General features: G+C 44.3%; 1 protein-coding gene across 1 annotated transcript in view; it reads right to left on the bottom strand.

Annotated features, from left to right (window-relative positions):
* galntl6 (polypeptide N-acetylgalactosaminyltransferase like 6) overlaps window positions 1–13792 on the bottom strand; it is a 253498-nt gene that overhangs the window by 52678 nt on the left and 187028 nt on the right. The window contains exons 6-7 of the mRNA XM_017464226.3: window positions 8299–8484; window positions 4504–4687 (exon numbers count right to left, since the gene is read on the bottom strand). Coding sequence (XP_017319715.1) covers window positions 4504–4687; window positions 8299–8484 — 370 coding nt within the window. The remainder of the gene's footprint in view (window positions 1–4503; window positions 4688–8298; window positions 8485–13792) is intronic.

The raw sequence follows: 13792 nt of genomic DNA, 5'->3' as shown, positions 1-13792 counted from the left end.
ATTCTTGGATTCGTCCCAGTAAAGCACTTGCGTCCTGCCTCTTGCTGCACGCTACAACACAATTAACTTCACATCTTCGTATTTACCGCACCAGCTGCACTGCCTTCTACCGGCATTTTCAAATAAAGCGGAATTAATTCCACACACGATAAAGGTCATGAACTGGATCGGCTGATCGGGTCTCAGGACTGTGTAATGTGTTATGAAAAGAAGAAAAAAAAAAAACAACCCAAAAGAAACGCATCGTACATGTTATATTGTGTAGTGACGAGATGTAAAGCTGATAAAATGGGGCAGTGGGTAAAGGCTCTGGATTATTGATCAGGAGGTCAAGCCCCAGCACTGCCAAGCTACCACTGCTGGGCCCTTGAGCAAGGCCCTTAACCCTCAACTGCTCAGATGTACAAATGAGATAATATAAGTTGCTCTGGATAAGCGCGTCTGCCGAATGCTTTAATGTAAAACGATAAAGCGTTTGAATTCTGCTAAAAAATGCTAAAGCTCACAGAAGCAATACAGCTCTATAGACTAACATTATACTCTAGTCCTTTGCCAGAACGTTCCTTTCAAACCTGTGCTCATATCCAAACACACATCTGCTGAAAAATGATGCATTGTGAGACAGGACTTACAGTTTACATGGAATAAACGGGATATTTTTTTCCATTTAATGAGAGAGAGAGAGATCAGAAAAAAATAGGAGCCCATTAATTTACTGAATTAAAATAAATCAAGATCTAGAAAGATCCATGCCCACACACACACACACACCCCCTTTCTCTGCGTGTCAGCGTGAATAAAGGCCAATAGGATGCAGCGGTGACATGAAACAGTACGCAAAGCCGGGACAGGCTCCTCACATCCTGCTGTGAATTCTATCAGTGCTCTGCAGACTCTCTTAACCAGAGCCCACACACCTCGCTGACATTTTGTGTGTCTTCCATTTGCACTGCTCGGTGTGTTTTTAATGAGGCTGAAACAGCAACTCCTTTTCCCTGGCATGATCAAAAGCCTGACCTGATGCAGGCGCCGTGATACCGAGCTCAGTCTGGAGGGGGAAAAAAAAATAAAATAATATAAAACTAATGTGCGGCTGGCACAACAAAGAGAAGAAAAAAAATAAATAAAATAAAAGAAATGAATTCAAACAAATGTGACACCTGACATGATCAGACATGGAAGTTATTTTCTCCTTTGAGAAGTGGCATCGAATGAGAGGAGAAGGGAGCTGGAGGTGTTTGTCGCAAACGCGGCGTATTAAAACACCTGACGGCGTCTGCGGAAGCGCCGCTGAATATCCAGTGAGATTAGAGTGTCACTGTATTCGCGTCAGATCTTACTTACTACCGTTTTGTTTAATCCGTTATAGAAAGCTAATACGAGTACGCAAAATAATCGTTCCTTGTTCTATATACAGTATGTGTATTATATATTCCCGGGATATAAACCCGCATCGTGCACTTCTGAAGGACCTTCGAGAGCCTAAGACGTGCCTGTTGGAAATAAACCCCGTTCTCTACAAGGCTCGTATACAGTATTTATTCGTCTTTATACTTCGTTAGGACGTTAATACGTGAAATATTGAACACTGAGGATTTTTCACTTTGGAGAATGTAAACATGATATGAATGCTCTTAGGAAAATATCGTTCTAGGCTAATATAATTAAGGAACATTTAGTTATTTCCTGACTGAAAGCCTACTGTATTTGTGTTTGTATTTAAATGAACAAATAGAGGTGTTCTGAAACCTCTAGGAGAAAATAAATATCAGTTTGAAATAAAAATTTTTAATAATGGTGATTTTTAGAGTGAAATCTTTAATCAAACGGGTAAAATGTTTTGCCACAGTGGCCATAGATTTTAGATTTCCATTCATATTTTAGGGCATTTGGTAGATGCCCTTATCCAGAGCGACTTACATTTATACAGCTGAACATGATGAGTCTTTATTGATCACATATACATTACAGTGAAATTCTTTTTTCTTCACATATCCCGGCATGTTATGATAGAGAGCAGAGAGAGTAGTGGCACCTTAGAAGTGCTGGGGATTGAACCCCTGACCTTCCGGTCACTAACCCAGAGCCTTAACCGTCAAGCCACCACTGGGATTGGAGCTCACGACCTTCTGTTCAGTAGTCTGATGTCTTAACCACAGAGCTACCACTGATCCATGCTACAGGACCTACCAAACACTTGACCTGTGCTATCGGACCTACCAAACACTTGACCTGTGATATCGGACCTACCAAACACTTGACCTGTGCTATAGGACCTACCAAACACTTGACCTGTGCTACAGGACCTACCAAACAATTTACCTGTGCTACAGGACCTACCAAACACTTGACCTATGCTATAGGACCTACCAAACACTTGACCTGTGCTACAGGACCTACCAAACAATTTACCTGTGCTACAGGACCTACCAAACACTTGACCTATGCTATAGGACCTACCAAACACTTGACCTGTGCTATAGGACCTACCAAACACTTGACCTGTGCTACAGGACCTACCAAACAATTGACCTGTGCTACAGGACCTACCAAACACTTGACCTGTGCTACAGGACCTACCAAACACTTGACCTGTGCTACAGGACCTACCAAACACTTGACCTGTGCTACAGGACCTACCAAACACTTGACCTGTGCTACCGGACCTACCAAACACTTGACCTGTGCTACCGGACCTACCAAACACTTGACCTGTGCTATCGGACCTACCAAACACTTGACCTGTGCTATCGGACCTACCAAACACTTGACCTGTGCTATCGGACCTACCAAACACTTGACTTGTGATACAGGACCTACCAAACACTTGACCTGTGCTATAGGACCTACCAAACACTTGACCTGTGCTATAGGACCTACCAAACACTTGACCTGTGCTACAGGTTCTGTACACTGTCTGCACTTTCACTTTGCCTTTTCTTGTGCAAATCGATCAGATTTAATTCAAATTATATACCAAGACGAGATTTTGGTAGCCACAGAGTATTTTGACCTAGCCCAATTTGGCAGCTCTCTTATCAACTCTTCTGTTACTATTAACTGGTTCATGTGAGCGTTGGGCAGCAGGATTCCTGCCCCAATGGGCCTGTATTAGTGCTTGTTACAGATCGAATTTCTGCAACATTTAGAAACACGGGCAAATCGACGAAACGTCGGCTTTTATCTGTAAAAGAAAACAGCAACATGACCGTCCTCCCTTGTTTTCTCCCTCTAGTGTCAGAAATCCTCACCTCTGACTGTCACATAGTGCTGACACTGGAGACTCCTTCCATATACATGTCGCCGTTCATCTGGAGCGTCCGCCGTACGAGTCTCCGTGAACGAGCGGTTACTATAGAAACCGTAGCGTGTTAGACCGAGCGCACTGATACAGTATAAGCCTGTGATTTGCAGCTGTGCTGCTGTCAGAGCAGCTGTTAGAGAAAAGACTCAAATACCTGACAGCAGATGCTGGAATTTAGTAAGACCTGTATTTCAGAAAGATATTACAAAAAGATGTCCCCAAGTGGAACAAATTAGCGCGCCTGCACATGTACGTTAATACAGCTGCGTAAGATTCCTGACTTAGCTCTAACACGGCTGAATGGCGACAACAGTTTCATTAGAATGTGTAAAAGCATTGATGATTAGTATCTGGCTATAATGAAGACTATTTGAAGACTATTGAACGTGTTAGCACTTTTGACTCCAAAATAGTAGAGTGTTTGTGTGTGTGTGTGTGTGTGTGTGTGTGTGTGGGTTCCTACGTTCCTATGGACAGTTTGACTAATCCCACCTGCTCCTGCATTTTATTATTTTATGAACAAACGTGCTGGCTGTATTTCCCAAAATATAAACAAATGACTCATTGAAAGCACTGAAGATGAACGGATGCAGTATATACCATGCCAGTAACCTTTCTTTGTTCAGCAAGCTTCATTTTCGTCCACCTGTTTGTTCCGTTAAAGGGGGGGGGGGGGGGGGGGGGACAACGCCCACTCCGGCGACTTCTCCTCCCGAGCGCACACAGCAAACACACAGTTCTTTAACCGTGCTCTGTTCTCAGTGATGTCTTCACCAGATATGTGATCTGTGCTATATATGGAGTGAAGATGAACCAAGCTCCGCCTCCTCTATATTACCAATCCCAATTGTTTTGTTGAGACAGCTGAAATAAACGCACTGGTGATGTCGAATTTGAAGAAATGATGTCTATCTAACTGCTAATACTGGCAAAAACTCTGGATTATTGCTTAGTTCTACATGAATAAACCCTGTGCAGCTTATAAAGGACTCTGCACTAACTACTAAACCCAGAGGTTAATCCAAACTTAGATAGATAGCTAACAAGCTAGTGACAAAGATGTATGAAAAAAGGTATTAGGTGTAGCTGAAAAACGACAGAGCCGTCCTGAGCTCCATTTTACATTTATCAATCCCTTTTCTTATATTAGAGTTAAGAACGGATAAGATGTAAGAGAGTGTGTGTGTGTGTGTACTCACTCGTAAGGGTCGCTGGGGTCAGGTCCCTGGAGCTCAGGAGGGATAGGAATGCGTTTGTAGTACATCTCCCAATCAAAAGCTCCTCGCATAGCATCCCCAGCTTGAGCCTCGTATCCGAAGTGGTTGTGGTCGATGACGTCAATCATGGGACACACGATGGTCTTGGGGTTCTGGGCTATCTGGTCTGAGGGATTAAAAAGAGAGAGAGAGAGAGAGAGAGAGGAAGTGAAGCAATGTTAGCCAGGCCCACATGTGTCATCTATATCCCTTGCGTTTTGTCTGCAGTGTAGGAAGGTAAGGGAGAGGGGGGTGGGGGTGTGAAACGGAGGGAAGGTGTGACGACTGCCTGGATGTCTGGGGAGTCTCGGTCCGTTTCTAGCTCGCTTGGCCTCTTTAGCTTGACTCGCCCCAGTGGGGAGGCTCTGAGAAATTGAAGCTGCCTGGCGATTAGAAACAATTACAGAGCATCGAAGTGGGTTTGGTCCACGGAGGCACGGACACGGAGACCCTCGGCCTCCAGCGAGTCAGCCACGGATAAGCTGGCCCAGATCTGTCACCCCGAAACCCTCCCTCGACGCTACCGCTCGAGCGTGAGACACGGAGAGATGCGAACACGTGTCCGGACGCAGTGACACACATGCAGCGTGTATAGATGTTCGGGTGTCCGAACACGAAGCTGGAAAACGCCAACGAAGGACGCGGAAGAAATTTACGCTAGTGCTTTCATGTCCTTCGCGTCCATCGGCTGCTGTTTGTCTTGCATCTGAGAGTCGGACCGGGGTCGGCTCGAGTGTGCGAGAAGCCCTCGCTATAATCGTATAGCTTGATTAATAAATCAAATCTGTTTGCTCAGAGATTTGTATCAACAGGAGGATTGTTTGTGGAGACTGCGCCGTGTGCGCGCGTGCGCAGTGTGACGGACAGGAAACGGGCTTCTCCTGAATAGCTTAAACACAAACAGGCTTCATGCTCGCGCCAGTATGGACGCATCTATTGATTTTTGACTGTCTTTGGTCTTTGCGCTGGCTTTACAAAAAAAAAACCAAAACAAACAAACAAACAAACAAAGAAAACCCGCTCGTGCTTCCTCGGGCTGAATGCGCCGGGTTTTTTCTTTCCATCTCTCCATTTCAGACACGGCTCTTAAGCGGTGTTGATCTGAATACTCAGGATGTTTACTCTGTTGCAGTCTCCAAAGGACGGCAGGGAGAAAATTTCCAATTAAGAATGAGGAGTGTGGAAAAAAAAAAAAAAGAAGAAGAAAACAGCACAAATGGACTCAACGGCCTCGTCTCACTGTGTGGGTGGACGGCATCGGGTTGAATTGGAGCGATAAAGCAAATGTGTGTGTGTGTGTGGGTCAGTTTATTTGGAGCATGGCTGTAGTGAAGTCTGAGAGGACTAATGGGCAATCTAAAATAGATCTCCAATGTCTGGTCCAAGTGATATTTCTTTAGATCAATTAACTAATTAGGACTTTGTGAGTGATGAGTGTGTCTGCACGACGCTTGGCATTCAGCTGTGCGGTAAAAGCACACTGTAAAGCGTGCACGTACTTCAGTGTCTGAAGTATTAAACCCTGGACCAGAGAATAAGAAATGTGAATGGCGAATATAAATAGTGCACGTGAGAGTGTAAATAAGCAGATGTGGTAGTGTGTGTGTGTGTGTGTGTGTGTGTGTGTTAGGACTGCTGGAACGAATTCCACCAAATGAATACCTGTGAAGGAAGCATGGTGGATTAGCGGTTAGCTAGCGGTTAGCACGTTCCCTCACACCTACAGGGTCGGGGGTTTGATTCCGACCGTGGCTCTGTGTGTGCGGAGTTCTCCCCGTGCTGCGGGGGTTTCCTCCGGGTACTCCGGTTTCCTCCCCCAGTCCAAACACATGCATGGTCGGCTGATCGGCGTGTCTAAAGTGTCCGTAGTGTATGAATGGGTGTGTGAGTGTGTATGTGATTGTGCCCTGTGATGGATTGGCTCCCTGTCCATTGTGTACCCCGCCTTGTGCCCCATGCTCGCTGGGATAGGCTCCAAGTTTCCCTATGACCCTGAAGGAAGGATAAGCGGTATAGAAGATTGATGGATGGAATATTAATAATAATAATAATAATAATAATAATAATAATAATAATAATTATTATTATTATTATTATTATTAAAGCTGCAAGCAGCATTTGGATGTCGTTTCACTCACATGGACAGTGGTGGGATTCTCTGACTGTAGGAGGAAAGGTCTAGATGGACAAATGGGCAGCAAGATGGCATTGCTGTATTTAAAATTCTTTTGATAACTTTTGTGAGGCTTACTCTGAAGATGGGCATGTGCTAAATCGGGTGATGATTGGACAAAATTTATAGGAGGACTAGCAGAGAAAGTTTTCGACAAAATCCAAGACGGCGGAAAATCTAATTAGGCAGTATCGAGGTCACGGGGCACTCTGCATTCGTCTTGACCCAGGGAATCCCGGGCTTTTAAACTTTGGACACACGGTTTAAAAGTTAAGACCATCAATGTACTTCCAAATCAGCCCCAAATTTGACCCGATGGTGGCGCTAGAGCATCCGAAGCACTTCGACCAGACGGTTCTACGTGCTGCCATAGACACCCTAGCCAGAAGGTAGAATAACAACAGGGTGCCTATGCACCTTCTGTGCTAGGCCCTAATAATAATAATAATAATAAGAAGAAGAAGAAGAAGAAGAAGAAGAAGAAGAAGAAGAAGAAGAAGAGAAGAAGAAGAAGAAGGATTTCACTTGAAAGCACAAAAAATCCACGCAAATGTTACGACTCCATGGCGAAATGTCTACGTGACGGGAATGTACAAATGAAGTGACAGACCCGTGAGTGAGACGTGCCGCTCTGACGTCAGCCCCGCCTCCTGCTCGCAGAAACATAGCAGGGGTCTGCAGTGAATTATAAGAGCAAGAATTGGTTTTCTAAAATGTCGTGCTGTGCTGTTGGGTCTCGGACTCATAAAGTGTTCATAAACGGGTCTGTTTTCACCCTGCAAAAAAAGAAGAAGGGGAAGAAGAAAAAAAAAAGCATCTTTGAAAATGAAAATATCTTGAATATAGTCCGATTTACGAAGCATTTCCTACTATATGATTACAATTCACCGAATATTCGATCATCACGGCGGTTTCTAGACATGTTCACTCGTTTCACACCACCCTACTCTTATCCTTGTGGCACATTTATTAACGTCTTTCTAGAAAGAAATGCCGTCAATGAGCAGAACGGTTTGCGAATAGAAAAACACGAGCTTGTTTCGAGCTTGGAATGAGTACAAACGTCTAGACAGAAGACGGCTGTGATTACAGGCGATTAGGAGGGACGGGTTTTGGTCCGAGGCGCACGCGCTCGTCTCGACGGGACACGAAATGGCGTTTTCAGAGCCCTGACATGTACGACTGGAGGAGAGGGAAAGGTTTTTTGTGAGTAAGCAGCACAGAGAGAGAGAGAGAGAGAGAGAGAGAGAGAGAGAGAGAGAGAGAGAGAATATTTGAAAGAGAAAAATAAATAGAAAAAGGAATAGGCCACCTCATGATTCTTTTGTTATCAGCCCACTGCAGGAGTGACCAAGAAAGGCATTTGATTTGTGAAATTGTTCGATTTGGAGGAGAGAGATAAGTGTGATATTTTTTTTTTCGGTCGAGACTTTTTTTTTTTTTTAATTGAAAAGCAGAAGGAGACAGAAATGTGCATCTGGTGCTGTGACCTCCCTCCTCTTTCTCTTCTTCTATTTAAAAAAACCAACAACAACAAATAAATAAATTATAATCGGCGTACGTACCGAGCAGAGGAGGCAGCCAGTTGACGTTGGCTTCGCAGTGCGAGTCTAAGAAGGTGAGGACTTCCCCTTTCGCCACGGACGCTCCCAGGAGGCGCGTGCGTATCAAACCCTCGCGCTTCTTAGTGCGCACTATCCGCACCTTCCGAAACCTGGACATGTACTCCTCCAGACGAACACCCAGGTGCTCTGAGATACAGACAGACAGACAGACAGGGAAAGAGGGAACGGCGTTAGGGTGCTGTTAATTATGACCCGATTCATTTTGGGTTACTAGGAATACATTTCAGTTTAATTAGCGTGACTCAAATCGCCGGATAAAATCCTGTTCTCCCACGTGTTCCTTCATACGAGCCAGTATATCTGGGAGAAAGGAAAGAGCCAGGTTAAGTTCATCAGTGTGTGTGTGTGTGTGTGTGGTTTTGAAGCAGTGACATGTTAATCGAACTTCCGTTTTGTTTCTCCGTTCTCCAAACCCAGTTCAAGAGCATTAATGTTTAACGTCCCTTAAGACCCCGCCCCCCACCACCAACCCCGCCCCCCCGCTGTTAACACTTAATTGAATTGCTGAATTGGCCCGTGTTTCTTGAATATTAACCGGTCGTAGCCGGAACTCCACCCGGGCCTCTATTTACAGCACGGCCTTCCTCCGCTTTTGCATTCCCTTTGTAATAGTGATGTAGGCTAAATGAATAATGCAACCTGCAAATCCAATTAGAAATCATTTAATAACATGGCGAGGCCTGCTGTGAGTTAACGGAGCTGGCGCTCGGTATTAAAACAACAAGCCACTTTCGGCAGTGCGGCTCCGTGACTAGCGGAGGAGACGAGAGGAAAGAAATATCCTCCACTGCTGGGGTGAAAGAGTTCATTAAAAAAAAAAAAAAAAGCCAAAGGAAGGGTGATGTAGGAAGTGCAGTTGTAGAGGCTGTGGCGACTGGTTTATGAAGTGCGCCAAGGATCAGATCGTCCGTGGACTCGTTCTCACGTTAGGGACGATTTGCAAAAACGAGTACGACCGTGGAACAATATACGGACGAACGAAATGTTTGGTGCTCAAACACTGATCACTGCTCAAGCGCACAAAGAAAGGAGAAAAAAGAGACAGTCAGCACAGACAGATAGATAGATAGATAGATAGATACTGTAGGTAGATAGAGAGATAGATAGATAGATAGACAAAAACGGATGACAGTCAGACACAAATAGATAGATAGAGAGATAGATAGATAGAGATAGATACTGTAGATAGCTAGATAGAGATAGATATAGATAGATAGATACTGTATATATAGAGAGAGAGATAGATATAGATAGATAGATAGTGTAGATAGAGAGAGAGAGATAGATAGATAGATAAACAAATGGATGACAGTCTGATAGATAAATAGACAGATAGATAGATACTGTAGCTAGATAGAGCGCAAGATAGATAGATTGATACTGTAGCTAGACAGAGAGAGATAGAGAGATAGATAAATAGATACTGTAGCTAGATAGAGAGAGATAGATAGATAGAGGGAGATAGAGATAGATAGATAGATAGACAGACAGATAGATACTGTAGCTAGATAGAGCGCGAGATAGATAGATAGATTGATACTGTAGCTAGACAGAGAGAGATAGATAGATAGATAGATAGAGGGAGATAGAGAGAGATAGATAGATAGATAGAGATAGATACTGTAGATAGATAGATAGAGATAGATATAGATAGATAGATAGATACTGTATATATATAGAGAGAGATAGATAGTGTAGATAGAGAGAGAGAGAGAGAGAGATAGATAGATAAACAAATGGATGACAGTCTGATAGATAAATAGACAGACAGACAGATAGATAGATACTGTAGCTAGATAGAGCGCAAGATAGATAGATTGATACTGTAGCTAGACAGAGAGAGAGATAGAGAGATAGATAGATAGATAAATAGATACTGTAGCTAGATAGAGAGAGAGAGAGAGAGATAGATAGATAGATAGATAGATAGCGGGAGATAGATAGATAGACAGACAGATAGATTGATACTGTAGCTAGACAGAGAGAGATAGAGAGAGATAGAGAGAGAGAGATAGATAGATAGAGGGAGATAGATAGATAGATAGATAGATAGATAGATAGATAGATGGACTCTGTCAGACAGACTCTGTCTATGTAACGTAAAGTAAAAGCTGAACTTCAGCCGTCTCAGACTCAGAATCACTCATCACATCGTTTAGTTCAAGCAAAATGGCCTGTGTCCTGCCACATAAGAACATTTAGAGCGTTCTGTAAATGTGAGTGATTTTAATCTGATTGACAGACAGACAGACAGACAGACAGACAGACAGGTTGGATTTAGGAAGGTTTTTTTTTTTTTAATTCAAATGGATGTCTTATAAATTATATATAGGAACATTTAGGATTCTTTTTCACAAGTCTTTCTAACTGAGGCCTTTTATTGCTAAATATCTGTATATATAAAGACTGGATATGTGATTTCTATCTCCAGCCATAAACATTTCTATTCATTTCTATAGAAACTGAAAGTCTATTTCCATTTCTAAAAGCCCCCATGTGTAGCCAGACCTATTGCTGATTCCCAGGCCGTGTCTGTGATCAGTAATGACTCGTGACTATCTTTAGTATACTGTACATTAGTGTTTTTCATTTCTGCGGAGGTGGGAGTCCGGCATGTGTTTGTGTAATATTCAGATGCAGACCATTAATACTCCTGCAAGCTGTATCGTCTCCTCGCAGGCATGCTGTGTGTGTGTGTGATTAGACTCCGCGCAGGCTCTAGATTACACATAATAACACAAATGTGCTGAAGGGCTTTAAAAGCAAACAGGCTGCCGTGGGGATGTGCCGTAATGTACATAGCTGAGCTACATGTAGCTTTCGGCAGCACAGAGGACAAATCAAGGACACAAACAGAGCGGCCACACAACAATATTCTGCTCCACTAGAGGCCACGGTGCTGTGAAACGCTGTGTTAATCTGCTCCGGCAGACCTGCTGAACGGCTCTGTAGCGCATCAGTGAGTCAGGAAACACTGCAGTGTGACTAAACTTTCTCACACGCAAAACTTTCTCGCTCACGCCGATGACAACGCCGAGGTTTCATTTGATTGTTGATTGTGTGGCGGTCCGAGGTAACCTTTCACACGGACAAATTGGACATTCATGGTTCAATATTGGGGAGCTTTACTAACTGTAAAACACGTTAGTTTGTCCTGGTCTCGCTTACTTCATAGCAGCAGAATAAACAGGCATTTCAATTATTTTTGTATGTTTGCCAGAATTCAGCCGAGGCGACATGGTATGATGGGTTTTCCCAGACTGCCTCACATTTGACCTCTGAGCCCACTGGATTAAAAACTAGGCAGGTGAAAATATATTTGTTTTTAGACCGAGGAGGCGAGCGATGTCTCAGGTCCCTTATGTAATAGACCATTTTCCACACAACAGCTTTTTAAATCATCAGGCATCATCAAAAACATCAAAAACAATGTAAGAATCGTCACTCTGTGAAGGACAAAGGGACACTTTCAGAAAGGTGAAGATCCTGGACTAGTGCTGTTTCTCAGAATCTCAGTAAGGTCGGGACTCTTGACGCAGGAAGCGGTGGTGAGACAGGAAGCAGTGACGCAGGAAGCAGAGGTGACGCAGGAAGCAGTGATGCAGGAAGCGGCGGTGACGCAGGAAGCAGTGAGGGAGGAAGCAGCGGTGACGCAGGAAGCAGTGACGCAGGAAGCAGAGATGACGCAGGAAGCAGTGACACAGGAAGCAGTGACGCAGGAAGCAGTGATGCAGGAAGCGGCGGTGACGCAGGAAGCAGTGACGGAGGGAGCAGCGGTGACGCAGGAAGCAGTGACACAGGAAGCAGTGGTGAGACAGGAAGCAGTGACGCAGGAAGCAGAGGTGGCGCAGGAAGCAGTGACACAGGAAGCAGCGGTGAAACAGGAAGCAGTGACGCAGGAAGCAGTGGTGAAACAGGAAGCAGTGACACAGGAAGCAGTGATGCAGGAAGCAGTGGTGAAACTGAAGGAAGATGAGAGCATCGGAGCTGTCGTACTGCACGTGGGGGTGAACGACATCAAGCCGCGGCAGATGAAAATCCTGAAGATGGACTTCGGCAGCCCGATCGAGACGGTACGAAGCAGATCGCCTGCGATAGAGATCATCGTGTCTGGACCTCTCCCCAGACACACAGACCTGGACTTTTCACCTCAAATGAGTGGATAATATCATGGTATAATGAACAGAATCTGCTCTTTGTTAATAACCGGAATCTGTTCTGTGAGCGTCCGAGGTTAGTCCCTGCACCCCAGCAGACTCGCATCTCCAAGACCCTACACACCATGTGACTACCTGCCGTAAGTACAACCTCCAACACTAACATCACTTATCATAATCGATCTTCCAATCATAATTCAGCGTTTGCAGTCCATCCTATCGAGACTGTCTCTGTTCCCCGAGCTAAACAAATACAGACAACATTTCAGAAAGTTTGTCTGAGTAACCTAATTAACATAAAACTAGACCACACTGAATGCACAGCTTGGATTAAACCAAACGAGTACGAAGCCAGTCCTCCTTATATACCGTTTATAGATCAGCCTCGTCTAACAGGCAGAGGAGGAGGTGTTGCACTCATGCATAGTCACAATCGAAGCGTCACGCGAAAACCTAGTCATAAATTCAACTCTTTTATAGTTCTATATACCTGTATAACATATGTAGCAACAAAAAATAACTCGATTCCGCTGATTATTATTTACAGACCCCCAGGGCCATATACCCAAAAGACCCTCTGAGAACAGCGGTAGTGTCCGTTTTAGATTCAATAGGGGTCAATCAGAACGCAATAGGTCACACTCATAATGCTGGTCACACTCTTGACGTCAGCTACTGCACCGAGTTTCATCGATAACCTCCCAGAGACGTCGATTAGATCCGGATCACCGTCTGATCCGATAGAACTCGATCGGGCGATTGAATGCTCAGAGTAGCTTTACTTAGAGAAGACATCTTAGGGAGATTTTCCTCGACACCGTCGCCACCGGCTCGCTTCAAATCTGCATCCTGCGTTTATCCGTTCTGTCCAGCTGCTTTGAGACGACGTCCGTTGTTAACAGCGCTAATGCAAATACGATCGAATTGAATCGGAGTCTCTTGGCATTTCCAGCGATCGTACGTTCTCATATAACTAGGCATTTCACATTCTGTAGACAATTTCAGAGAGGACGTGTGTGTGTGTGTGTGTGTCTGCACTATTAACGGCAGGGACATGTCTGATTTAACCGAGCGGCGTCACGTCTCAATTTGAAACGACGCTGCAGACACGTACGATATCTGAAGAGCCGATGGGAAATCCTTCAGCAGTGAAGGATCCCATTCCAGGTCAAGACACACACATCACAGATTCCTCTAACAAACTTGAACTTTAACTGAATAAACTTCCATAAAAGTTCACATCAGCCCCAGAAGTGGGTGAAGCGGAAAAACGCTGC

The sequence above is a fragment of the Ictalurus punctatus genome, chromosome 3 (genome assembly GCF_001660625.3).
Source record: "Ictalurus punctatus breed USDA103 chromosome 3, Coco_2.0, whole genome shotgun sequence".
Lineage (NCBI taxonomy): Eukaryota > Metazoa > Chordata > Actinopteri > Siluriformes > Ictaluridae > Ictalurus > Ictalurus punctatus.
This window is presented reverse-complemented; position numbering and strand designations above follow the sequence as displayed.